Raw genomic sequence first — 26,796 nt, forward strand, 5'->3', positions numbered from 1 at the left:
AAAAAAAAACAACAAAAAACAAACCCCAAACCAAAAAAACCCTGTTACTTCTGGTATTACAGACTGTGTGCTTAAATAACACTTCAGGGCTCTTGACTTAAAGACAAGTGAAGGGAGGTCCTACTCAGACCACCCAAAGCCAAATTTTGACTCACCTGTCTCCTTGCTTTTCCTTGGAAGGCAGGGAGAGTGCTTGCTCAACAGATCACATCTGTCCTCACATAAATGAGGCTCTTTAGCCTAATCCGGAGCAGCCGAAGTCACAGAGGATAGTTAGATGATGGAAATAAACACTCAATTTATAGTCCCATTCCTCACCTCTTGGTTCCTGCAGTGAGCCCAAGTGATGCAGCACTGGTTTCCCCAAAAGCTGCAGTGCTTGCACTGCCAGGGAAGGACAGAGCAAGCATTAAATACACAACACATGGCTAACGGCAGTCAGGAGCTGCTGGCAAAGCAGGTGCAGCCTGGTGCCCCTCTTCTCGGCATAAAGTCTTGGAGCATTTCTTCATTCTTCCATGCTCCTGAACATGAAGATCCCTTATGTGACAGCACAATTTTAAATAATTACTTATCTGGCAACACTCTGCTTTGCTCCCTTCATCCCTTTGTGTCATCTCATTGTATGTGCAAATAAAGTTAAGCCTGATCAACTTAACATGCAACATTAAATCAATTAAAGAAAAAAAAAAAAGAATGCTTTTGTCAAGCATTGGAACAGGCTGCCCAGGGAAGTGGTTGAGTCGCTATCCCTCAGTCACCTCAGCTAGGTGACCAAAAGAATGCCTGTACCAAGGAGAAAGGATTTCTCATTTTAAAAATAATGAAAACATTGGGTTTGGTTTGAGGATCATATCCTGTGTTGCTCTACACCTTTGGCTACGGCTAATCAGGAAGGCCACCACTATTACCTTTGGGTATTCATGACTTTAAGCTGGGGATTCATCCCACAGCCATAAGGAAGAAAGAAAAACCAAAAACCAAACACTGAAGATGCTAACCTGGAACAAATTTCACCTTGCAGTTATTTGTACTTCAGCAAACAGACAGGCTCTGTCAGCACCATGCTGTAGACCGCTGACAGCGGTTACGAACTCCCTGCGATTTGGAGAATGCAAACATGCTTTCCACATCTGGAAAGTCCAGCAGATACCTCCAGCAACAAGGATGAGGAGAATCTGCTCTAGAACTGGGAGTCTGCCATTCTTTGTCAGTCATTCACCAGGCCACCCAGGACCCCCGGCAAACCCCACAGGAGCTCTGAGACCCTGAACATTTTAATCAAAGACTTGAGTCACACACTGAACACGCGAGACAAACTCTGAATTCCTAGAGCAGAAAAACAATGTTCTTTTTTTCATTGGTTTTTGGTTTTTTTTTTTCTTCTTATAAAAACACAACAGTCCCTTTACGGTTTTGATTACTGATATGGTTTGCAAAGGTATTCTTATAGAGCCGGCCCTGGTGCCATTAAGATCTCTTTCCTAGGTGGTACTGAGTTAGAGGCTGTCCCTGTCTATTATATTATACTTGTCAGCACCGAATTTCATTTATCATATTACCACCTTTCACAACATGTCAGAGATCCTTTTGGAACTGTCCAGCTTATCTTTGTTTTCACTGTCTTGAATAATTCTACATTATTGTCACCACACTATTTTCTTCATTTCCTGTTAGCTTTCAGGAATGCCCTCCGTAGCACAGCTCCCTGTGGGATACTGTAAACCTGACCCGTTTATGGCCTCCTTGCCATTAACAAATTATTAAAACAAAAGGTAACTCCCCCTTCTTATCCCAGCAAAGCTTTATTTCTGTAAGGATCTTTAGTGAGTGACCTCATCAAAAGCTTGTGGAGATCCACGTACGCTGTATTAACTGGAGGACCCTGAACTACGTGTCTACAAGACACTTTCAAAGAACGTGCAAAACCTTTCTTCCTTTTCCACCCTATGCCTTATTATTTACCAGCTAATACCAACACTACCGTTCCTCCCAGTTTAACTAGCACAGATGTCAGACTTACTGGCCCGCTGTTCCCTAAATCCCTCCAAGACCCCCTCAGAAATACACCTCACATTTGTAGAGTTTTCTGTGCTCTGGTATCAACTCTACTTTCAGCAGCAGGCACCACGCTCTGGTTCAGAGCTGGTCATTTCACTGAAGAGTTCTGGGTAATTACCATCTGGTCCTGGTGATTCGTGACTATCAACTTCATTGATAAGAATATCTTTTAACTTTTCTGGTTTAACTCTGCCTTCTTTTGGCACAAATCTGGCAGGTTTCTTGCTCCTGATGGGTTCAGAGAAGACCTTAACATTTTCATACCTATTTCTCACAACCCTTTAATTAAGGTTTTAACCATTTTACATTGTTTTACATTGATCTTGCTACTATTAAACAGCAGAGCAACTTTTAAATTTGTTTTAAATTTAAATCACTCTAAGCTATAATACAATAATATAAATATAATTCTACTCTGCCTACATGCTGAAGAGGATGCTACTGCTGAATTCAGTGACAGGCAGAGTTAGGAATACATACTCTTCCCAGCCTTCCTGGTAGTTGGATAGCACTAAAAAGGAAAAAGACCCACACCACCAATTTGGTTTCATATAAACAGACTCAAAACCCCCAAAGCCGAAGCCACACAACTCACATTAAAAATAAACACATTCTAAAAATATCTGAAGTTTGATTTACTTCATCGCATTTGGCAGCCTATTGCGTTTTGTCTTTCGCAAATGGTCTACACGGCAAAATTCCCGTGCGTGCTTACAGAAACAGAAAAGCCAACTGAATAATTCAGAACTTTGTGGAACTGGATTTTGAGTGAATAACTGAAAATCGCCCTTTATATGCAGAACTGAGGTGCTGTACTCCCCTCAGCCTGCCTATTCACAATAGTCTGGAGAAATTTTAATTCCACAGGGCTACACCTCCAGACAACACTCATTTTCAATGCTAAACAAGAAATGATTGGAGATAGGCTGTAGCACAAGAAGCATTTATAGAAATTATATAGTAAATATATGTCAACAACGGCTACATTTCAGAGTATCAGTGCCGATTCCTGTATCACTTACAAACAAGAAACAAAGTCATACCTACACGATTTGTAAGCAAGCTGTAACACTGTCCTTACAGCTGCCATCCTTTTTAGTTGCTTACACAAGAGACTTGATCTAGAGTAAGCCAGTTCCTCTGATTTGATTTAAAAAAATAAACTATTTATGTTCAGCATCAATCCCATTGCCAAAGCTTAGGACAGAAATTTAACAGCAGCACCAGTACAAGCTACATTCCCCCCCGGTGACAAATACAATAGATATGACAGCAGGAATGTGCCTGCTAAAAAGGCCACGTCATTAAAAAAAGGTATGGCAGTCATTCCAACAGCAGCGTATCTGCCACCTTCTTTCTAACAACAGCTACTGACCTAGCTCAGGACCACTCATTTGCACGACTTGTAAAGTCAGGCAGCTCTGTGAAACACAATGTTTACAATATCAACTTAATACAGTTAATACCTTAATACTAGGTCCCAAGTATATATATAAAAAAGTGTCTTTTAACTATCAAATTTCAGAGGAAAAACTGGTGAGCATTTGAATGAGCAGTCAAGTGTTTCCTATACCTGCTGTGGCTACCAGAGACACACAGCAGCTAATGTGTGAAATACACGGCCGTGGTGACAGAAAAGGCTCATTTTTTCCTTTGCTACTCTCTTGAAGAGAGCATTACCTGAACTCAAAAGCTGTTCATCCAAAGATGCAAATGCCTATAAATCGAGGTAAAAATCTACATTCCCACCTCCCCACCTTACTTCTATTGCCAACCTTCAGTTGTTCATTAATTAGCCGGGGGTTGTTTTCTGGCTTTATGATTTTCAAAGTTCCTTTTAAATTTTTCTACCCTCTAGTTGAATTCCTTTCCACAGAATGTTTTCCAAGAAGGAGGAGGGAGGACAGAAGGGCAGCAAAGTGATAAAGGCATATAAAACGCTCAAATTCTTGAAACGTCTAAGGAATACATATGTGCTTTATCTCCAACATCTGTAATAGCCATCTGGTTTAAAACAAGCAACTGCAAGATTTTCTGATGAAAGCGCGATTTTCATGTTTGTGCTCTCTCTTTCAGTAGATATAATATTTTCTATGATTACGACCTGCACTGAAGGTGATGGGAAAGCTGTTATTTCCTCCGGGCTGTCAGTTCCTCGTACTCTCTGTGACTCAGGACAGGGTACCCAGAGCTTCCCCAGCCAGACACTCAGCGGGGCAAGGAAGACGACCTTTTCCTGGCAGTAGGAGCTTCACGAACTTTTCTCTGCGTTTGGGCTACTGCCAGGTGGCCACACATGTTATTTACGTGCCAGTTTGCCCACGGTAAGTTGCTTGTTTGGCTCGGCACTGTGGACCATGAGGTGAACGCAGGGAACACTTAATCTGCAAAAATGGAACAAGAGGTTGGAGGAAGCCGAGATTTTATTTCTGAAGGTTGGTACACTTGGGACTTCAAAGCCCAAGAGCGTTTTTGTTTTGTACTGCAAATGTGGAACAGTTTAGCGTAACATAGTTAAGTTCTTCAAGCGCTGCCTGGTAATGTTACTCTAAATAGCCTGCAATCCGACTGGCCGGAGCAGAGAGTTATTCCTTCCAGGTGCATGCCTGTATAAAAACCTCTGGAGCATGCATCCGCCCACAGGAACCTTCCAGTGCCCTCTGTCACAGCAGGTACCCACACAGCAGTCCGGCTAACCTCGTCTGACATGCCTTTGCGTTCTCTGCTAACTAACTAAGGAAATATGTTTGTCTGAATTCTTATGTTTCAGGTCAGCTGTGTTAGCCAACGAAATCCAGCTTACCTAACCACTACTATTTCGTGAGGAGTGACTATCGTTGCTGCATTTCAGTATTTGGATACATTTACCTTGTGGACTCAAATATTACATAGGTTTACTATAGTGATGTTCCTAGCACTGACATTTCCTTTGTTTCCTAGCATTTATGTTAATCTTTCCTTTTTTTTTTTAATTTAGTGCATGATAACATGAGAAAATTGCGTAAGCGCGGATGTTTGTGTATGGTATGAGCGTATGGCTAAGCCCTATCTTGCATAAAACACGCTGCAATTGCATTTCCCGTGTGAGCAAATGGAATTGGCTTTTGCCCAAATAGTCTTACAATTACAGACTATTATATACGATACAGATATGATATAATTATAGAATTATATATGATAGATATAGCATAGAATTATGCTGTGCAAGTTTGTGCAGAGGTGAGAGAAACACATTTCAGCAGAGTTGTGTTTACAGCTGAAGACCCAGTGACACAGTACCACTTACTAACCTACTTTTTTTTGGCCATGTAGCTAGATTTGAAAAGCTCTTTCCAAGCAATGGATTTTGGAAGAGGCACAGAGTTTATTCTTATAGGGGATAAACTGTTAACTTAAGGTTTATCACCATCTTACAATTTGCCCCTCAGTATTTAATTACCTTGTTAATTTTAAGTGGCATTGTCAAATAGATATAATTTTGTTAATTACTCTTTCTTCCTTAGGTTCTGAAGAAATCAAATGCGCTTTTTTAAGTTATTTTTTTCACAACAGTTTAAGACTATTAATGAAGTCAATACTGGTTTAAGAACTTTGGAAAGCACAGAATTTAGATGAGTATTACACATCAGGATCATTTTGGAAAGAAATCGGCTGCTAACATTCAGAAAGAGCCAACATTTTCTAAGGGAACAGATTTTGGTTGCAATATTATTAAATCAAAATTATTTTAGAGATATAATTTTCAGTAAAATATGGATCAGAAAAATGTCAAAATAGTAAGAAATGTCAGTTTTTACAGTTCTAGAAGCACAGCAGCAACCTGACCATATTACACAGAGGGCATGTAATAATGCAAATGTCACCTATTTGCAAATAGCTTACTCCATATTCACTTGTGTCTGTAGTATTGAGGTACAGTTTGTCACTTAAAATGATAAAGCTGTGCATCGTTAAGGTCAAGATGCTAATGTACTTGACTTCTTGAAATTATGAGACTAAATCTCTCCTGTAGTTTGCAGCTAAAAAAAGCCTTACTTTTTAACTCCATTTTATGAAATACATCATTTAATAGTTATGGCAGTGGGATATAGATAGATATATACCCTTTTCTGTTTAGCAAAACCTACACCTATGAAAATATGCTCATATTATCATAGCATCTAGAAGGCCCAGCCATAAACCAGAGCCCAGTGTGTTATGTGACATACAAATGCCGAGTGCATTATCTTTATCCCCCCCAATTCACCATCTAAGAGCTCGGGCAACGGATGGACTTCAGGACCACACCAGTCTCACCACAGTACCAGTGTAACCACTAGATGTTTTTTAGACCTCCCGATCATTTTAAGAAGGGATTTAATAAAAACAGCAAAGCGTCTTTATAAATATTTAAGCAGACTCCTATTTTAGAGGAGCTCAAAGGACAAAACTGGAGCAAGCATAACAATTTTTAATTTGAAAATGTAATATAACATATTTAATTGAATCTAGAATGCAGTCTGTACTGAATGAATGATAGTAGAGTATATATATCATGATCAGAGATGCAACTGTATTTGCTGCAAGTATTTAACAGTGGATGAACAAATATGTATTTATTAAACATGTTTCCAAGCTATTTTCTAATATTCACTGCTACCCATAGCCAACTGAAATTTTGACCTCTTGCAATAAGAACTTGTCTAAGCAAGGAAAAAAAAAAGTACAGAAGGATCACTTTCTAGCCAGACTGACAAATTAAACCATTTACTCATTAAACAAGCCCTTCTGGTTTTCACATTAAAGAGTACCGGACAAGGCAAAGTTTCCTCCTGCTTTGTAATTTCAGGACTGGCTTTTCACTTAAATAGCACAAATCTCATGTGACAAGAACCTTACCAAAACCCCCCAAAATCCCTCCCAAAACCCTCAAATTTGAAAATATAGTGCTTTGCATGTTTAAACATGAAACGTACAGAAGACTGAGTCTTCAAGCAAGCATTTTCCGGCTGTAGCCATCACCGGTTCTGACAGATCCTTCTCTCTTCATTACGCACCTTCCCAGTTACACAAGTCTTAGTATATTTTCCCATAGATTTCTTAAAACAATAAAACATGACCAGATTTTAATCTAGCTCAAAGTATGAAAAAGAGGCATTGCTGAAAATTGGAAGTACAAGTCTGATTACCTGAGAAGCCTTTGCTGTTGTAAGGCACACTTTCAGGTGTGAAATGTGAACATGGATGCATTCACTGATGTGTCAGGGAATGCAGTAACTACAGCATTAACTTCAGTCTCTTACCTAACAACATCATATCTTGAAATATACACAAAAGTGCACAGCCAGAACATGTTACTAGCTAGATGGAGGCTCACTGAGGAAAATATAAATAAAAAAAATACATCTGCAGAAATCAATTTACTTTAAAGCACTCTCTTTTCTGAAACAGTACAAAATCACTGCCATGACTGAACGAATGCAGTGTCAGAGGAGTTAGAACAAATCCTGTCCTTGTGAATAAACAGAGCAGCAATAAGGAATATATCAGGTATCACTAAAACTGCACCGGTGTCAATATCATGTGTGCAAATAAACCACCCACACAAGTCAGCAGTCACTCTGCTCCTTAAAAAACTACCTGCAGGCACTGCTGAACCTCCTGGCTGCTGCCAAACCTCTCCCCCTTCTGGCCAGGATATCTAGAACAGCCTCCTGCAGTATGCTGCAACCCAAATTACGCAACACTTTGCAGTGCGTATGGCTGGAGAGAGAACAAAGAAATATGCATTCTCAAGAACGAGCAAAATAAGGCCAATCATGGATAAAAACATAGCACGCTCCAGCCGTCACGATAGGTGGAAAGGGTGAACTTGTACAGTCCCTGGCTAGAGCAAGTTACGAACCATTTTTTTTTCTCTTTAAACATATATATGTGTGTGTGTGTATATATATATCTACACACACACACGGATACGCATATACTATCATTCAGTGCTATCACTGAAGAAAACTAGTTAAGCAAAAGGTTTCACTGGAACATTTCTCCTCAGGCAAATTTAGATCCAGTCCTACTCCTGCTTTTACTGGTATCGAGCAGTTCCTGCCTATGTTGGGTGCTGCCCTGTACACTGAAAATGCACAGTCATTTATAACAGAGTTTTCCAAAAAAGCTTACCGATTCAAACTTCTCACTGCAATTATTTCCTGACTGCAATCTGCATACCCTGCAGTTCACTACATTTCAGGGCAATTCAGTTAGCTGTTCTGCAGGAAAAGGCAGAGAAGAGAAGGCAACTTGCATACAAGGAGACAAAATCAAGAGCACTGGCTGCAGCAAATTAACCAGTTTTATCATACGAATGCCAAGTCCCAAGTTCTTTGGGACATAGTAAATTACACAGATAAAAAGTCATAGACATTAAAAGACAGTTCATCTTTCTCAGCTGTTGCTTCAACTGATAGGAGTAAGCAAGCAGCTCACTTTTCAGACTGATTCTTGGCATCGGTTCAGTGACATAATGCTAAGATTTTGCATAAATGATAAAACAAACATGGTAAAATAATAAACATGATAAGCATGATAAAATAAAAACTCTGATAGTATTACTGCATTACCAGAAAGTGCTCACAGCAATTTCCAGTGGAGTGGGGAATGTCACCTCACATCATGGCTTCCTGTCCCGTCAACCCATCATTGAAAAACCCCAAAATCAAAGCCCACCCAAACTACTCACTGTCTTCTTCCAGTCATACCTCATGCAACAAGAGTGCCCGCAAGCTTTTACAACATTATTTTTCCCCTTCCATTTCAGCTCTTTTGCCATGATCTCGGCACAGCAGCCACCGTTCCCCAACAAAATTCAAAAAGTAATGGACGTCCAAACTGAGGAAGAAGAAACTTGTGAAGAGCAGTGTGACTCTGAAAACTGTACTTGCAGCTCCAAGCATGCATCATCAACAGCAGAACCGGGCTCAGGTTTAACCCAATTTAAATACTGCAATTGCTATGGCATGCTAGCATTTCAAACTTTCATTTTTCTCAGTCTTCAAATAGTAGAAGTCACTGTGTGACTTTTCCTTTTGATCTCTATTTTTTACCCACCATTTCCCCTTATGTTTGTATTTATTATCAGATTAAATCTACAAAAAAGACTATCTCCACAATTAAGATGCATGCTTAAAAAGGTCTCTGGATTTTATTTAGACATCTAAGAATTATTTCTCAATTACAATCAGAGATACAATTATAATATACATTAATTGGGCTGGCATTGTAGAAGCTGTGGTATTACAAGTTTCAACAGGCTAAACTGCTCAAACACCTCCCAAGGATTCCAGGCAGGCATCAATTAAAATCCACGCAAGCCAGAGCAAAATTTTTCTTTGCAGTTAAAAGTTAATTTTCTATCATCTATGCATATCCTGCTAGCAGGCTTCCAACAACAGTACGCTCATTCAGAAAAGCGTCCTTATTGTCAGTGAGATCAGATGAAGCAGTTCGGCAGAGCTCTCCTGAAAAATCTCACCTACAAGCCTACTCACTATGATGAGACATGCTAGCAAGGACAACTGTAGTACTGACTCACTGAACAGCACTGTAGCTGTCAACATAAAGAGTATCTTACAACCCTCTTTTTGTGGAAGAATGGTTAAAAAATAACCACTAAAAAGAGCTAGGTTTTCGTCAGTGTAGGAGGTAAATCCTAAATTCTTTTGTAAAAAGCTTAATGTTCTAGATCTGTTGGCCCCACAAATGAGAACTACACCACCAACACCTACATGGCATACTTTGGCATAGTATGAACTACGGCATACCCCAAAATACAACCTACCTAGGTCCTGAAAGTCTTCTAGCTGTCATTAGCAGAGTTATATATTTGAATCAGTAGATTTTTCTAAAAGGCTCATTTCTATCTGTAAATTGCTCATGCAAACACTCAGAGCGGCAGGAAACGAGCACTGCTCCTTTCACTCCCTGGCCAGCCAGACTGTCCGCTTCTGGACAGCAACTAGTCTCAAGGCCAACGGCCTGACCGCTTTTCTAGTCTGTATGTCTACAGACTATTTTCACAAAATACTTTTTACCCTTTAAAAAACTGCATATAAACACCTGCATATAAACACCTGCATATAAAAATACAAATTTCATCTTTTCTCTCACAGATTCACCAGTAACTCTTAAAATACTGCAGAACTGGGTGCCTAGAGTTTCGCCCTACTTTGATAAAGAGCACTACACGTACGTTGGCCACCAGATCGTCATTCAGGAGTCCATAGAACACTTTGGAGCCGTCGTATGGCCGGGGGTAAGTACGTGATACGGCAACCCAGCAAGCTGACGCGACAGAAGAGTAAACCACGACAGCGGCACACAAATATTAAGGAAGCTTTCTTAGATGACACTTCCGACAGCAGAGGTTTCCCTATGCAGAACAAAGTCGGGAAGTACTTCAGCAGAAAGCTCTGCCTCATGCTAATTTGCCAGTTCACGCCAAAAGAACTGTGGCACCTAAGTGTAAATTGGATGCAAATATTGAAAAAAATTAAGAAAGGGAACCCGAGAAGAAGTGTTCAGCTTCCTCCATGTTTCCAATCAGTCACTGCTGGGAAGTAAACAAATCAGCAGTACAAAAAGGAGGCTGAAAAAGAAAACAGTGGGAGATTAAATAAAGGAAGTTAAAACAATTAAATATGCTTCTTTTAAAGACCAGGCTGGAACAGTTCCATTGCAGTATGGAAAACCATACTTGCAAACAGTTCTTCAGTCTTTGCTTCTCCCGCTCTTAAAAACAGAGTTTTATGTGGACTGAGAAAACTGCCTTTGAGGGAAGACAGGATCAACTGATAGGCATGCAAATCAGGATTTCAAAAATTTTCAGATCCACATTTATTGAAAAAGCTCACAGAAAATGGCAGACAATTTCAAAACAATAGAGAAAGAGTACGGGTGGGTGAAACAGTATCTTATTTTGAAATGTCAGATCATCAGTTCTCACATTAATCAGGTGTCAGAATGCAGACAGTAAAACTTTCCAAGAAAATCAAGAGGTTGCACAAATTGGACTGGTGATTCATTAGCTGTCAGGTTTCCCAGAGCAGGTAGCCAGTGTTGCATTATGAAAAGCACAAGAGTTAAAACAGTAACAGTAACACAATTCTAAAGAAGAGAAGCAAAAGGGGGAAGTTAATTTCTTTGGCATCGGTTTATGATGTTTATAAACAGCTGACTTATGTCCTACTGATAAGACCTTTACAAAAGTCTAATAAGGAATACTTCCATACAGTGCTGCTGGTTATTTTTTTTTTTTTTTAAAGTTTACACTATTATCAACAGACAAGTGTGTTGTGTTGGTAAATAACAAATTTTTAATATTTCCTTTGCAAAAAAAATTAAAACAAACAAAAAAATCTGTTTTCAAAAAAATATTCACTGAAGCCTAAGTCTACTTTGTGATAGTGATAATAAACCATAACATTTGTGATAATAAACCAGAACATTACTTTTTACATATTGTTAAACCTCATTTGTTGTTCTGACTGTATGGTTCACATCCAAACACTGCCTACCTTGAGCTGTCAGAGGACTCACAGTGTATAAAAGTGTGTAGCAAATCCACATCCCATAAACCTAAAACTAAACATAAGCTGTTTAACATTTTTTTATTATAAAAAACAGGACACATCATAATTCTTTCCATATTACATTTTTATGTTACAGCCTTCAGTGTTTTCCACTGTATATATAAAAAAAAATAACCTGTATAAAAACATCTAATGAATTTTTGTGCAACTTACCTGTTACTCTCTTATGGATATGTGTTAACTGTTTTAGGCACTGGCTTTATCTCAATATCTGGAATCAAATCAAGAACAATTCAACCTCAAAGACAAAAAAGTTTTGGAAATCGGCGCTGGAACAGGCTTGGTTTCCATTGTGGCCTGTATCTTAGGTTAGTAAATTCATATTTCCTTTTGGATTTCTTGTGAAAGGTGATCTAGATCTGCCACTGTCACTTCAAGGCAGTGAAGCAACAGTTGAAGCAAACCTTGTTTGTCACTGCCTTTTTTTAAAATGAAAATTATTGTAAAATACTGTTTTGTTAATAAAGTAACTACCCTAGTTATTGGTGAACGGGAAGCTAGGGGAGTTAGGAAGATAAAGTTTTTTTTAATATATCATATATATATCATATTTTTTATATATCATATTCTATGATTATAGAGATATATATATATAATCATAGAATTTTGGGGGTTGGAAGGGACCTTAAAGATCATCTAGTTCCAGTCCCCCTGCCATGGGTGGGTATGTTCAACTACATACCTATGAACTGAAACAAATCCATGTTTTCTTTAGGAGCTTACGTTACAGCTACTGATTTGCCTGAAGTTCTTGAAAATCTTTCATATAATATTTCAAGAAATACACAAAACATGAATATGCACAAACCTGAAGTGAGAAAACTGGTATGGGGAGAAGGCCTCAATGAAGACTTTCCTGTATCAACTTACCATTATGATTTCATACTGGCAACTGATGTTGTATACCATCATGCAGCTTTGGACCAGCTGTTAGCAACAATGGTGTATTTTTGTAAGCCAGGAACAGTATTACTATGGGCAAATAAATTCAGATTCACTACAGACTATGAATTTTTGGAAAAACTTGGCAATATATTTAACACAACTATTCTAGCAGAATTTCCAGAATCAAATGTCAAGCTGCTTAAAGCCACAGTAAGAGAGAATTAAAGAGAAAACTACTACTAATTTTGATTTAGTGGCAGCACCTTATGGTTTGGAATGTTTTGCAGCATTACAGTGCACCTTCTGTGCATTTATGTTTGTAAAGTTGCAGTTGTATCTGAGTTTTGCATTACAAGTTATGAAAAAACTGGCAAGACAAATGAAATAACAGTTTGTCTCTGGCTGATACGTATGACCTGTTCAAACAGACCAATTTCACGCCACTGAAGGAACAATGTTAGTAACAATAGTTAGTAAAAAGGCTTTATCAGAAAGCACTGATCTTCTGAGCTGCACTGAACTTCTGTTGTTTGTAAGGTGTTTTCCTTCAGCAAGTTTCATTTATGTATCTTTCAGAAAACAATACAATTTTTAGCTTCGTTATATTCTTTTTTTTAATTATAAAATAATCTTTTAAAATATCAGAGTGCACGTGGTGGTTTTTGATCTTCAACTTTGCACATTTATTCTGTTGTGTTTTACATTTTTAACATTATTAAACATATATGTATAGCTTTACAATACCTGATTGAGATTTAACTGTCTGGCACTTTTATACATGTATCAGCCTGTCCTGATACTCAACTTCATATGGATTTTTGAGTTTGCCTGAAATCACTCCAAAATGAAGATTTACAAGAGCACCTATGCATCAGCAATTCCAAGTTACACATTATAACAGTTTGAGAGGTTGAATTTTTCTTAAAAAAAAAAAATTAAATGTAAACTCTTGCAAACAATACAGGTAATGATGTCCCGTTACTTTAATCTAATAAATAAGATTTTAGCTACTCCTGAAGTAGCTTTAAGGCCTTCATACAATTGAAATTAAGATCAAACATGTTAAAATTCAGTTTACTGTAAAAAATACAGAGCTTTTACAGGTTTGCAGTTAAAAGTAACAGTTAAGAACCTAACATGCATGCAGTAAGCCTTTCCAGCCTAATTCCAAATCCTTGCTGTTGGCAGTTCTGACACATCCATTGCCAGCAATGGGATGCACAATAAGGAAACTCCCTGATGACAGGAGTTAGGTTAACAGGTATTAAGCTGTACCCAGGTGCCTTTACTGATAAATACACACAATTTAATAATCAGCATTCAGTAATGAAAACATGCGTTCCAATAAAAAGTCAAACTTATCTTTTCATATTCTGCCCCATATAAAATCACTTTAAGTTTACAATTGTTGGTTTTCTAGAATACACAATAATCAGGTGGATACATGACAGGAAGCCAGTTTTCAGTGAAAGTTGCACAATGAGTCCATCCAAGCAATTTCATGAGCTGAAATAAGAAAGCAAACATAAAAAAAATAAGAGACGCTGTAGAGTCTTATTCTTTTAAAAATCTAAATCCTTCCAATAAACAATGCATTGACATCAACATCTTACTAAAGATGTCTGTTATCAGAAAGATAACAGATTGGAGAACTGGTGGTCTTTGAATTACTTAGTCCTGAAAGGGGAAAAAGAAAACCATTCTATATGATCTATAGTCTTTCAACTCAATGCACAAAAATTTTGTCCTAGGAGTTACAGTAATTCCCATTAATTCTCCACCTATATTCTACTAGCAATAACTGTGATTAATAACAGTAAACGTAACAGTGGTTAAACAGCAACATAAAGGGATTTTAAATATGCAGAAGATCTCTGGCTAAGTTGTCTCTACTTTCTTTATGCCCTGAAGTAAGTTCCAGAAAGTAAATCTGCTAAAAGTGACAGTTACTCACAAACTAGCTATTCTAGAAAAAGAAAGAAGAAATCACTACTAAAAATGGAGGCCAAGTCACAAAAGCCTGGATAAAGTTAAAATGTTTAGTGAGTTCTACAATGTAAAAGGTATCAAAAATTCAAGACGACTTAGATCTTACTTTTATAAGCTTACTCAGCATGAACATAGCCCGTTACTTTACCAAACACACCTTACCTGAATGCAGTTTTTTAAGTTGTCCTTTGTTGGCTTCTCTTCTGCAAGTTTTGTGGCAAACTTGAGACCTCTCCCATACATTTTATTTACCAATGCGTGCTTATAGGCAAAAGTCAAAACCTACAATGTGAAAACAACAACAAATTAGATATTTTAATATTTTAATCTTACCAGGCTTAACAAGTAACAGATTCTGTTCAGGCAGCAGAAGTGATTTAAACGAAGTAAAACATTTACACAAGATAGCTTGCATTTTTCTTTGCGGTAAAACAGATGATTCACAGTAGTAGTTATAAACATGAACTTCCTAGAGACTATTTCTGAATTCATGAACATATTTGACTTCAGAACATCTTATGCAACACAGATGTCACTATTCTATTTTTTTATTCATCACATTTCTAGCTTCTTTGGATTTTCATTCTCTAGAGGCAACTGTATGGTATTAAAAAAAAAAATAAAAAAACCAAATCAAGAACCAGGCAGGTACATCTTTGACCCACAGAAACAAAGACCCAGTTGAGAGTTTTGATTCCTAGGAAGTCACAAACTTATTGCAGAAACAAGTATGAACGTACATAGTGAATGATACATATACACACACAGACAAATGCACATAATTATAAACAAGCAATGAAGACAGGTAAGCATGAAGACAAGCTTCAAGTTTTGGGTCAGCTCCTCACTATCGGTAATTTATTAAGAAGAGATTATAAAAAAAGCTTCCTCTTGGTAATGCTAATTCTAAAGAGTCAGCCTACAATACTTGTCAATACTATAACTAACATGCGCAAATGAATGTTTCTACTTAAGAGCTAATATAAAATAAATCAGGTTCTTAACACCCAAACACTGACAGCATTCAGAGTGTTGCAAGATAGTTCATACCATTTCACTAGTTACAGCACTAAGAATTACTGCAATCGAGACACTGTTTCATATATTCCCTTTGGAACACTTACAGTAAACAGTTTTGTTTTGTTTTTAATTTTTTACTGAAGAGTGACGTAGCAGCAAAGTTGGGTGAATATGGTGGTATTTCAGTTGTTGGCAAAGTTTATGAAATCTTGTATTGGAGTTTGCTGTTCATTTCCCCTCACTCATTACAATATTTTTCCTTTCCTTTCCTCTGACTCCTCCAACAAAGTTACATTTTCCCAATGTCTACTTAAAATATGCCATTAAGAAAAGCTAACAAAACCCCTTCAAGGATGTTCAGAAATACTTTGCATTACAGAAAAAAAAAAATTAAGTATTTCTTAAGAACATAAACATTAAGGAATCCAAGATCAAAATCCTGCAAGGACTGAAGAACCTTCCTAATTTTAGCTACCTGAAAACTTCCACTGAATGTTAATCACATGCACAAATCTTTGCAGGATCAATACTTAAAAGATTGAGCTAAAAAGAAATAACAAGCTTAATTATCAAGCAAGTAAAGGTTTAATTTTGAAGCTCTAAAGTATATGCCAAGCACTCAGAGTTGCTCATTATTCTTCTGTCTTCAAGTACTTATTCTCTGTTGTGTTGAAGTATTCACTTAAGCTGTTGTAGCTTAAAACACACACATATACGCAACAATGAGCATACAGCACCATTCACATACAGATTTTCCAAATATTGGTATTGGAAAAATACTTTGCATGCTGCATTCTCAATCCAATTATTTTGGATATTTTCCTAAAGCAAGACAACATTAGCAAACACTTCTGAATAACTGCTCCGTGGATCCATTAGCAGATTTAATTGATTAAACTAAAAAAAAAAAAATCCCTTCTGTAAAAGATGATAGAACCACAAAACAAAACCAAACCAAACCAAACAAAAAAAAAAATCAAATGAAAAATGCATTGGAGCTCTCAGCAAATATAACATATCGGAGGCTAACCAGAAATAATGTCACTGCTCTATTAAGAAAGCTCTTACCTGACCCTGTAAGTTTTGAATGGTTATTGAACATCAGTGATAAAGGCAGGAGGAAAACCACTTGACAGCATTTCTTTCGTAACAGGGCTTCCTAGAGTTTTTGTGGCAAGAAAACAAAGCATTTTACGAAACACCCTTGCTCTGGCCAAATAAAAGTTTGGGTATTTCTAAATGAGAAAAAAGTTCTCTGCTGGACCAAAAGGCTGAAAACAATGCTCCAAGAGCTCTTGATAAAAGACAATCATCTCTGTCTTAGTGCTTGGAAAAAAAACCCAATCAACTGTATACAAATTAAGTAAAACTAGTAGAAGTTCATTAGCACTTCAAAAGTTAAGAATAATGCATGAGATGCTTTAAAATCAGAATAGGTTTACAAACAAAAAATGTTCGATAAGAAATAATACTTTAACTTGTACATATATTTGGTCAAATTAAGCCTTATAATTAAAATATTGCAAGCTTTACAAGATCACAGAAATGAAGATTATGATTCCTTGATATGTGTAAACAAAATGTAAACTGGAGTGCTATTAAAATGTAACAAACAGCTGCTATCTGAATGTGTAACAACAGCAAATAAACCAATATGTAGTATCTAAAAGCAGTTGCTAGATGACATAATAGGAATGAATTCTAAGTATGTGATAATACTTCATAATTTCAATAAATATAATTAAGGCTAGCTTTTACAGAACAAGTGATAATGGCCCAGAAATTGGCTAAAGAGCAATAAACAAAGGGTAATAAGAAAAGGCAATGCATTCTTCTAGTATACTGGAGGGGGAAATCACTGCTAGATACTTTATTCCCCAAGCTAATATCCTGTAACACAAAGTGGGCTAAAAGCCAGACCCATGGAAGTGGTTGGATATCCATCTGCTAATTAGCTGCCTAACTTGCCATTGGCTACATAAAGATGCATACTTAGGACAGTAAAATGCTGAAATGATCTCTCCCAAGACATCTGCAGGGCTAAAGTATTTAAAAGCCTGAAAACAACCTTTAAAAAACACTTTTTTAATCCAGCAACACTAAACTACCTAATAAAACTTTTCTAGTATCCTTATACTGTTACCTATGAAAACGAAAACAGACTTGTATATCAGTTCTTTCATTATTTAAACATTTGATTTAAATGTATCTATATTTACAAATAATTAAAATACTAGGTTAAGCAATATAATCTAGAGATAACAGACTCCAACTACTTGTAAGAACACTGAAGTTATAATGTTTATAATTACCAGCAAAAGAGTTTTTTAGGTTCATATAAATCTACGGTAATAAATTAAGGTTTCTCAGCTACGTTTGGTGACTCCTCTCTGCTCCCTCAACTGGTCTATTACAAATAAAAGCAATACTCATACAAAAAAAATTGACTCGTCGTATTTTCAAGAGAGGGAGGGGAGTTAAGGAAATCAAGTATCCACCAACAAGTTTTTGGCAGTGATTGAATACGATCAGCTGGAAGAGACAGCAGCATCTGACAGTGCAGACAATCTGAAAAACAACCCAGACTAAAGATGTTTAAAAGACAAGATGGAAAGGTCTGGCACTTTTATTAAACTTATTTTTAAACACAACTTTTTGCTTTTCCCCAACAGGTAATTTAAAGATTGAGGGGCATTCAGTTCTACAGATGAGTCATTACCAGTAACAAACAGGCAACAACCTACTACTCTTCTGTAGCAGTTTTGTTTAAAACTGGGATTTTGGACTACAAATTTTAAAGCTATGTTCTAGGTAAAAGAAAAACTGCACAACTTATATTTCATTAGTAAAAATCCTAAAGCACTATCACAAATGTGTTGGCATAATCAAAAAACCAGTTGCTGCATAGAGCTGTCTCAACTGGAGTTTATTTGAAATGCTTTTGTGTACACAAGGGGACAAATATTTTCTTTCATGTTTCATTTAAAATAAACCTTCAGAGACAAGTGATCTAACTAGAAGAGCTGAAAGTGTGAACAAATTCACTTACTATCAAAAGTCAGCACCAGCTTCCCTACATACTTGCTGCAATATAGGGACAAGCAAGATACTTCAGTGGAAAACAGGCAATTCAAAGGAACTAATGAATGCCCTGTGGCAACACAGGTGCTACACCTGCAGAGGAGAGGTGAAACAAGTGACAGTACTTGGTTTACTAGAGGGTGAGCAGAAACGCACAGAGAAGTGATAACGTTCCAGATCCATCTTTAAAAGCAACACAGAAGAAAACCTGGTGTGTCTGTTTTCAAAAATTTACTTAGCCTTTGAATTACTGACCTAGATGAACTTTGACTTATAGGAAGCTTAGAAGTAACAACACTTGGAGCAATATTTCTATCTAAAGCCATATATATATACTTGAATGATCAGTGCAGTATTCAAGTGCCTTATTTCCATCCTTTCTCACTTAGTTGTTCCATCTCTCGAGTGCCAATGCCACAAAGCCATGTCCATGTACAGGAAGGGCTCCACATCTTCGTTTCCAAATAGTGCTTTAGAATAAGCTGGCTGCCTCTTGAGGACTCTTATTTGAAGGACGTTCACACAAGGTCTATCCCTGATCCTACATCACTACTTCACTCTACCCTTCCTCCTCCCAAACCTCTTCTATTCCCTAAAAGGCAAGTATCAGTCCAGAGTAGCATCACAAAGGCCATTACAGCCATAATTCCTTGTCTTCTACCAAGATGAATTTTGCCAAGCACAAGTCAGCTGGCCTGAAGAACATAATCAATACTTTTGCCCTTACCCTAGCAAAAATACTTGTTTCTTAGACAGAATCCATTTTGAAGCCTTAAACACTACTTTACAAAATTAAGTCCTCAACATTGTTCCTAAACTCCCCACCTCAAAGGAAGTAAGCTACATGAACAGTACAGTTCCCCTTAAATGGTCAAACCCCCAAATTCTCCTCTAACAGTCTGTAAAATAAAATTATTTGCACTAAGCTATTCAACTTGTTTTTAATATAGCAAAATATTCCAGAAGTACAACAGCACATTGCATGCAACACCAAGGTAGAGATTTATACAACTGTTTCTTCCAAGCAGAGGAAGCTGCAAAGGAAGAAGACCAAAGGCCACTGCAGATATTTAAACATTCTATTGGCCAGTCTCGGGGGCAGAAGACACTTATTTTTATTCACACAGGAGGCTGAGCGAACTTTAAGCGCAATCCCACTTACTAAACTTGTCAGCCATTATAAATAATGAATACTAATCAGACAGCTTCAATATAAGATGCAGTTTGGCAGAGGTGGGTTGAATGAAAGAACTGTAAAGTATTAAGTTAATTTTTAGAGAAAAGTTACAGCCCATGACACACGTATACAGCTATTCTTACTGTTTACAACAAAGACAGCAGGAATATAACTGTAAATTTTTTCTTATGCTTTTTTGTGTCAGGCCATATCATAATTACATAGTCTTAGTCATTAATAGTGACACTTATAAAAAAATCTAAATAAAGCATAGTTGGATCCTCATCATATGTTTATGATTTTGAATGACCAAAGAACATTCCATCATTGGCTGGAAACTGTAGTGCTAACAGCTGAAACAGTTGTAATTGCTAAATACAGCCAGTTCCTAAGAAAACTACTAGATGGACATGACACCTGTTAGTAAAGGAAATGAAAGAATATGAAAAGCAGCAAGCATGAATCTTCCAGTAAGCAATAAAGGAAAAACAAAACAGTTTTTTCTCATTTGGTAATAACTCCCTTCACCCTAGCCCTTTTCTCCAAATCCCTTATCAGGGAAAAATTATTAGAGTGCTCTACCATCTCCTTTCAAAGCAAAATTCTCAATCCCATCAAGGATCAAGTCACACAATTCTCACTCCTCATCCTTTACAAAGAGTTTCCGGAAAAAGAAAACCTCGAAGTATAAAAGTGAACAATTAAAAGTCTCAGTTCCAATAGTCATATGAAAGCTTTAAATAGCAGCATGAATTTCTTTCCCTTCAAACTTTTTTTTTTTTTACTTTATTATCTACAGGTACTGCTGGAATTAGAATTACCATGGGAGAGATGAGAGGATACATCCATCGTGTGATCTTTAGATACATTAAATTGATAGCTGGCAAAACTAACACTACATCATTACTGACCAACATACGTGCTCCTAGATCACAGAAAGCATGAAGAAAACCACCAAAGAAACTAGAGAGCTACATAAATTACTTGCCAAGCAGTCACTGAATCACAAAATGGTTGAAGACAGCTCTGGAGATCGTCTAGTCTAACACCCCTGCTCAAAGCAGGGCCATCTATAGCAGGTTGCCCTGGATCATGTCCAATTAAGTTTTGACTACTTCCAAGGAAAGGACTGAGACTTCACCACCTCTCCAGGCAACCCATTGTAGCATTTGATCACCCTCATAATAAAAAAAACCCCAAACAACCCCACCCCACACACCCATAGAAAAAACAAACCTCAACTTTTTCTTAAGTAGATGTTCCTGTGTTTTAGTTTCTGCCCACTGCCTCTTGTCCTGTCACTGGGAACCACTGGGAAGAGCCTGGCTCCATCTTCTTTACTCCCCCCATCACATATCTATACACAGACAAAATCTCCTTGAACTTTCTCTTCACCAGGGTAAACAGTCTCAGCCTATCCTCTTATGACAGATGCTCCAGTCCCTTAATTATCTCTGTGGCCCTCGTAATACTACTTATACTAGTAATCATAACTGTACTGATATAGGGCAATTTGTCCAGCAGCAAGAGAACGTAGAAGATAAACTGTATGCAGGCCAGGCAGGGCTGAGTAAGTGAGGCTGTCTATGTATGGGTACAGGACAGAAAGGCTGCAGAAAAGCACAGGACAAAGATGTACCCCAGGGGTCATTAGGATGTAGTACAACAGGCTCATTTTCTCCATTTTCAGAAGCCACCCACTTAAAATACCCACAGCACTCCAGAATGTTTCTGGGCTAAAAGTATCCTCAATGTACTGCTTTTGGCTGGGATGTAGTTAATTTTCTCCACAGTAGCTGGTATGGGGCTGTGTTTTGGATTTGTGCTGATAACAGTGTTGATAACCCAGGGATGTTTTCATTACTGCTGAGCAGTGCTTACCCAGAGCCAAGGGCTTTTCTGCTTCTCCCCCCACCCCACCAGCAAGCAGGCTGGGGGGGCACAAGGAGTTGGGGGGACACAGCTGGGACAGCTGACCCCAACTGACCCAAGGGACATCCCACACCATAGGATGTCATACTCAGCATATAAAGCTGGGGGAAGAAGGAAAGGGGGACGTTCAGAGCAATGGTGTTTGTCTTCCCACGTCCCTGTTAGGCGTGATGGAGCCCTGTTGTCCTGGAGATGGCTGAACTCCTGCCTGCCCATGGGGAGTGGGGAATGAATTCCTGCGTTTGCTTTGCTTGCACATGCAGCTTTTGCTTTACCTATTAAACAGTCTTCATCTCAACCCATGAGTTTTCTCACTTTTATGTTTCTAGTTCTCTTCCACATCCCACTACAGAGGAGTGAGCAAGTGGCTGCGTAGGGATCACAACAGTTAATCAGTTTAGATTTCAATTTGACTAGTAAAACCAAGAGGGAAAAGCAGACAAACATACTGCGTAAACAGGATGGAAGTTATTTCCATATGAAATGCTACAAAAATCTAAAAAGTTTTGTTGGCTTTTCAATACCAATTTAACCATACAGAAGTATCAATTTTCAGAGCAAAACCTCAATATGCACTTAGACAAATCCATGGTTAAGGCAGTCAAAGAGACAGGTTCAACCCCCAGTCTGTGCAATTCAAATCAGTTACTCATTCCAGGCCCAAAGCACACAGCTCAAGGGTGCCAGGAATCAATATCTTTCTTGGGGAAAATAACGCGTAGCAAAGAGCGATAAACTCCCAAGAAGACATCTGTATTGGCAGTTTTTATGCTGAAGTTATTCTCATCAGCTTTAAAAATCAAGACAGAGGGATCACTACACTGAAATGCAGTACTGTATTTACAAATAGACAGCAAGAATATCATGTGCCAGACAATAGGATTAAAGCACAAAATCTGCTACCACAGGATATTATAACCAGTTAAAGATTAGAAAAGGAATGCTGAAAAGATGTAGGTGTACAAGAATATATACATTAAAAAAAGTGAGGGTAACAACCATCAATCTTCTTGTTCAGGCCTCCAGCTAAAACACAAGTTCTTACCAGGAAGATTATTTACTGTTGAGGAAATTAAGCAATTTTTTTTAATTTCAAAGCTTTGCTTTTGTAACTATCTGAAGTGCTTTGGCAATTTAACTGAATTATAAACAAATACATTGGTCACTTCATCTTCCACTAAAATGCAGCCATATGCAAGAGTTAAGTACAGAAACTAACTAATACTCAATAACTCAACAGTTAAACATACAAAGTCATAAACTTTGAATTAAAAGATATGTAACTAATCACCTACAATAGATTTTTTTTTTTTTTTTTTTTAACACTTCTGGAATAGCTGTCTTGAATGAAGCAGACAAAAACTTAAATCTCAGGATTAGGAACCTTGAAATGACAGGGAAATCTGTGTTAATAAATATGTAAGTGTAATTATTTTCAAGGGTTTCTTCCTTTACCTCTACAGACATTACTGACAGCAAAACACAAAACTTCTCTTGTCCATAGTGTGAAGAGGTTACAGAATGCAGGACTGAACAGAGTAGGGATGCTGCACACTTCTGTGTGTGTACAGCTAGAACAGCGTAGAGGTTAATCAAAAATATTCCCTGAAAGGTACAGAAAAAAGCAATTCAAATAAAGTAAGTAGCTTTTTCATGGAAATCTGGTACTGTCCTACACCCTTCCCTTAACCTCTATGTTCACATGCACAGAGATGGGCTTACCATGAATTTGACAGGCTTGGCAAAACCTCTGTGGAAAGAGGTCATTAAGGAAGCACAACATACGGGGACGGCATGAAAAAGTAGAAGGAAGGAATGCATGAGGCTGTGCACACAAAGGCAGGGCATAATTCCAGGAGAAACCATCAAAAAACCCAACATGCAAAAGACAAAAAATCTGCTCTGCTGTCTTACCTTGCTGTCAAAAAGATCAGTCCATTTTGTTGTTTCCCAGAATGTCTCCGTCAACGCTTCTGAGCAGCTCTCGTGATCCTCATCTTTGCCTTCTGCATCGCTGGAAGCAGCCCCTTCTTGGGCCTGCAGATGAAGAAGTTGGTCAGCCAGCGCACTTCCTTTTCGACAAAGTGCATCCACTAAAGTATTCTTCTGTTTTTCCATTTCACTAGAAAAAAAACAGAATGAAAAATATTAAGGACTTTTTGCAGATACCTCATTAAGAACAGAATCAGTGCTGTATTAAGTTTAAGCTAAAAAGTTTACAGCAGTTAGTACACACGAAATGAAAATAAGCACAAAAATAATTTTTAAAGCATAGCTATTTACTATAAATTAAACTAATTGTAAAAATTTTGTAGAGAACAACCTCAATCATTCTTCTAAGTCTGAAATGCCTTTGATATCTTAAGGTAAGGGCAACTCAGGATTCTAAAACTGAGTAAGCCAGCATCTAGAAAGATGGCTTTATAGTTCCTGGCATTATAAACAGAGAGTCAAATCCACCACTAACATAAGCAGATACAATTCTGCTGACTTCAAAGGAATTGCACCCATTTAAAGCACCACTGAATCTGGTCTCAATTTCAGATGTTAGATTCAACCACATGACCTAATGGGTAAACTTACCAAGAAACATTTAGAATGAAGTTTATTACATCATAGCTTTTATACCAGCAATTCTAGAACTATACATAAATATTCAGGATAGCTAGAACAGACAGACTAGTTTTATAACTGAAATCTAGTATTTTATCTAAAACAATCAACAAATACGCATCTTCCATTTTAAGGGCCTGATCTTCAAATCAGCTGCTCTATTTGTGACTAAAATAGCACCATGCCACACACTGTGAAATCCACTAGTTATTCTCTAGACTAGGGTGTCACCTTCAAAATATTGTATTCCTAAGGATATATACTGGTAATTCAGAGGAACAGTCTAAAACTAAAGAAATACAACGGGTCTCAAAAATACTCTGAAGCACAAGTATGGTCATCATGCTTTTCACAAATTAAATCTTTTGCAAGCAGTTACTACTTAGACCACTGTCAATTTTGTCTTCAAATACAGATCCAAAAGGTTGCAAAGTATTATGAAAAGGCAGGTAGCATTCAAAACATCTCTATATCAATATTCTAATGGTCACTCTGATCTGATATTAAGCTTGATACAAAAACTTAGTACCCCATTTTTTCTGACACATTTAAGTCCTGAAAGCACCCTTGTTTATTTTATTTAATATTTCTAAGAAAAAATTTGCAGGTTTCAGTGTTCCTGCATTCTGGAGATATAGCAAGAGAATAAAATAATTTTGCAGTCAAGTTTGAAATTACCTGTGCCCCAAAAAATAACACAAGTTATTCAAAAAGGTTATGTAGTCATTCCATTTCCTATAAGCAGAGACAAAGTACATAGATTACAGAAATAGGATGCAAGAAAATTATTTACTGGGTAGGTACTTTTTTATAGTAGTTGCATCAGGCCTGGGATCAGTCTTCATGGCAAAATATACTGCTAATGCTGTCTGATCAATATGAGAGATTACAGTATTTGCAGCTTCAACAATTTCATCAAGTCTTTTCATTCGTTCCTAAAAGAAGAATAAAAAGGTGTTTAGCACTATGAAATCACACTACTCAATTGCTGATTCTGCTAACACTAGGATAATTGCAAAGGTATGCAGAAATATTTCAACATGTCCTTTTCTCCACTTTCTCCAATTTTTTGTTTTAAAAAAATGGTAAGAAGTTTGCATTATCAAGATTTCCCGCATATGTAGTCCATTTCACTGAAAACAAACTGTAAAATGAGGTGGGTATATGTAAGATGCAGACTTTACAGAAAGAAAACCACCTTTCAGTACAAATTAATCTTCTTAAATAATGGTAGCAGTTACTCATTTCAGAAATAAATATAAAATTAGAATCAAATAAACAGAAAAAAATTCAAGCTACTGACATATACACAAAGCTGTTTATGTTCAAGATAAACAAAAAAAGCAGACATATGTAAACTTTTCTATTCACGGCTCTCATTTTTTGAGGACAATGACAGATGGTGGATTTAGCTGTGTCATTTCAAGGGGTTACCATCCTCAGTTGTCTGAACTGAGCAATTCTGCTAGAAGAAATTACCAATCCAGTAGAAGAGCAGAATGGGATGTGTGTTTGTTTCAGTAACCACCATTTAGAATAATATCGTTGTAGCCTAAACTCAATTTAGGCTTCCAACTTCCAACATGTTTAACTTAACACGGAGTAAATGATAAGCAAACATACTATAGGTAGGCATACTTTCTTTCATTCTGCTGTGAGATTAAGTAAATGACAGTGAGTTACAGAGGCAGCTGTCAATCTAATTAGGAATTTCTGCTTTATAGTACTGAGTACAGCTGCTGCAGTCACTTGAAGACCAAACATGTATGAAGAAAGATTCAGTTATTTAGGCTACATGGATGTATTGAGACAAACCAAGTTTAAAAAGAGATAAATAACCTTTTCAGAATCCAGCTGATGAAGTCTTGCAACATACAATGGAAGATGATTAGGAAACGCTTCTTTCAATTCATTATACATGTCAGTGGTATCCAGCCTAGAAGAGAGGAGGACATAGCATGAAAGTACAGATCCTGGTTATTTTTTTTGTACAGCTGCTTCAAGCTTGTGTAGTCATGACAGCAGACATACTTGGTCATCCATTGTATTTTTAGATCTCTTAAAGCTTCAGCAAATTCTTCTTTTACATCTTTTTCTTTTTCTTGTTCTCTTTCTTTCTCTTTGCTGCCATTTTTACTTTTTGATGGTGATGGTATCAGATGATAGTGAACAGTAAGGACATCCTGGAGGTGGGAAAAGAGAGACATACTGAGAGGGATACAGTACACTTTTTTCTGATGCTATATAAAAGCTAAATCATAGCAAGCAACTACCCTGAGCTACGCATACAGAGTAAGGATTCTGAGAGCAAAAGTATTAGTCATTAAGAATTCAGGAACTGCTTTAACTTTTTATTTTAAGCAATGCAAGGATGTAAATATTAAAACAGCACACGGTGTAAGACAAGAAAGCCTA

At 37.3% G+C, this 26,796-nt stretch overlaps 2 protein-coding genes across 5 annotated transcripts in view; one reads left to right on the plus strand and one right to left on the minus strand.

Moving 5' to 3' along the window:
* Window positions 1–4,626: 4,626 nt before the first annotated feature.
* Window positions 4,627–12,794, plus strand: METTL21C (methyltransferase 21C, AARS1 lysine). Its single transcript, XM_009916483.2, has 5 exons — window positions 4,627–4,733; window positions 8,855–9,018; window positions 10,206–10,348; window positions 11,875–11,992; window positions 12,400–12,794. The coding sequence occupies exons 2-5, from the start codon at window positions 8,865–8,867 to the stop codon at window positions 12,792–12,794; spliced, it is 810 nt and encodes a 269-aa protein (XP_009914785.1). The 5' UTR covers window positions 4,627–4,733; window positions 8,855–8,864.
* Window positions 10,906–26,796, minus strand: part of TPP2 (tripeptidyl peptidase 2) — a 58,636-nt gene continuing 42,745 nt past the window's right edge. For 2 of the 4 annotated variants that reach the window (XM_069802368.1, XM_069802367.1), the window contains exons 25-30: window positions 26,413–26,564; window positions 26,221–26,317; window positions 25,186–25,316; window positions 23,683–23,890; window positions 14,721–14,840; window positions 10,906–14,075 (exon numbers count right to left, since the gene is read on the minus strand). In XM_069802368.1, the coding sequence (XP_069658469.1) occupies window positions 13,986–14,075; window positions 14,721–14,840; window positions 23,683–23,890; window positions 25,186–25,316; window positions 26,221–26,317; window positions 26,413–26,564 (798 nt within the window). In that variant the 3' untranslated portion in view covers window positions 10,906–13,985. The remainder of the gene's footprint in view (window positions 14,076–14,720; window positions 14,841–23,682; window positions 23,891–25,185; window positions 25,317–26,220; window positions 26,318–26,412; window positions 26,565–26,796) is intronic. The other 2 variants (XM_069802370.1, XM_069802369.1) reach the window with 1 other exon arrangement.

Source organism: Haliaeetus albicilla, chromosome 15, assembly GCF_947461875.1.
Source record: "Haliaeetus albicilla chromosome 15, bHalAlb1.1, whole genome shotgun sequence".
NCBI classification, from domain to species: domain Eukaryota; kingdom Metazoa; phylum Chordata; class Aves; order Accipitriformes; family Accipitridae; genus Haliaeetus; species Haliaeetus albicilla.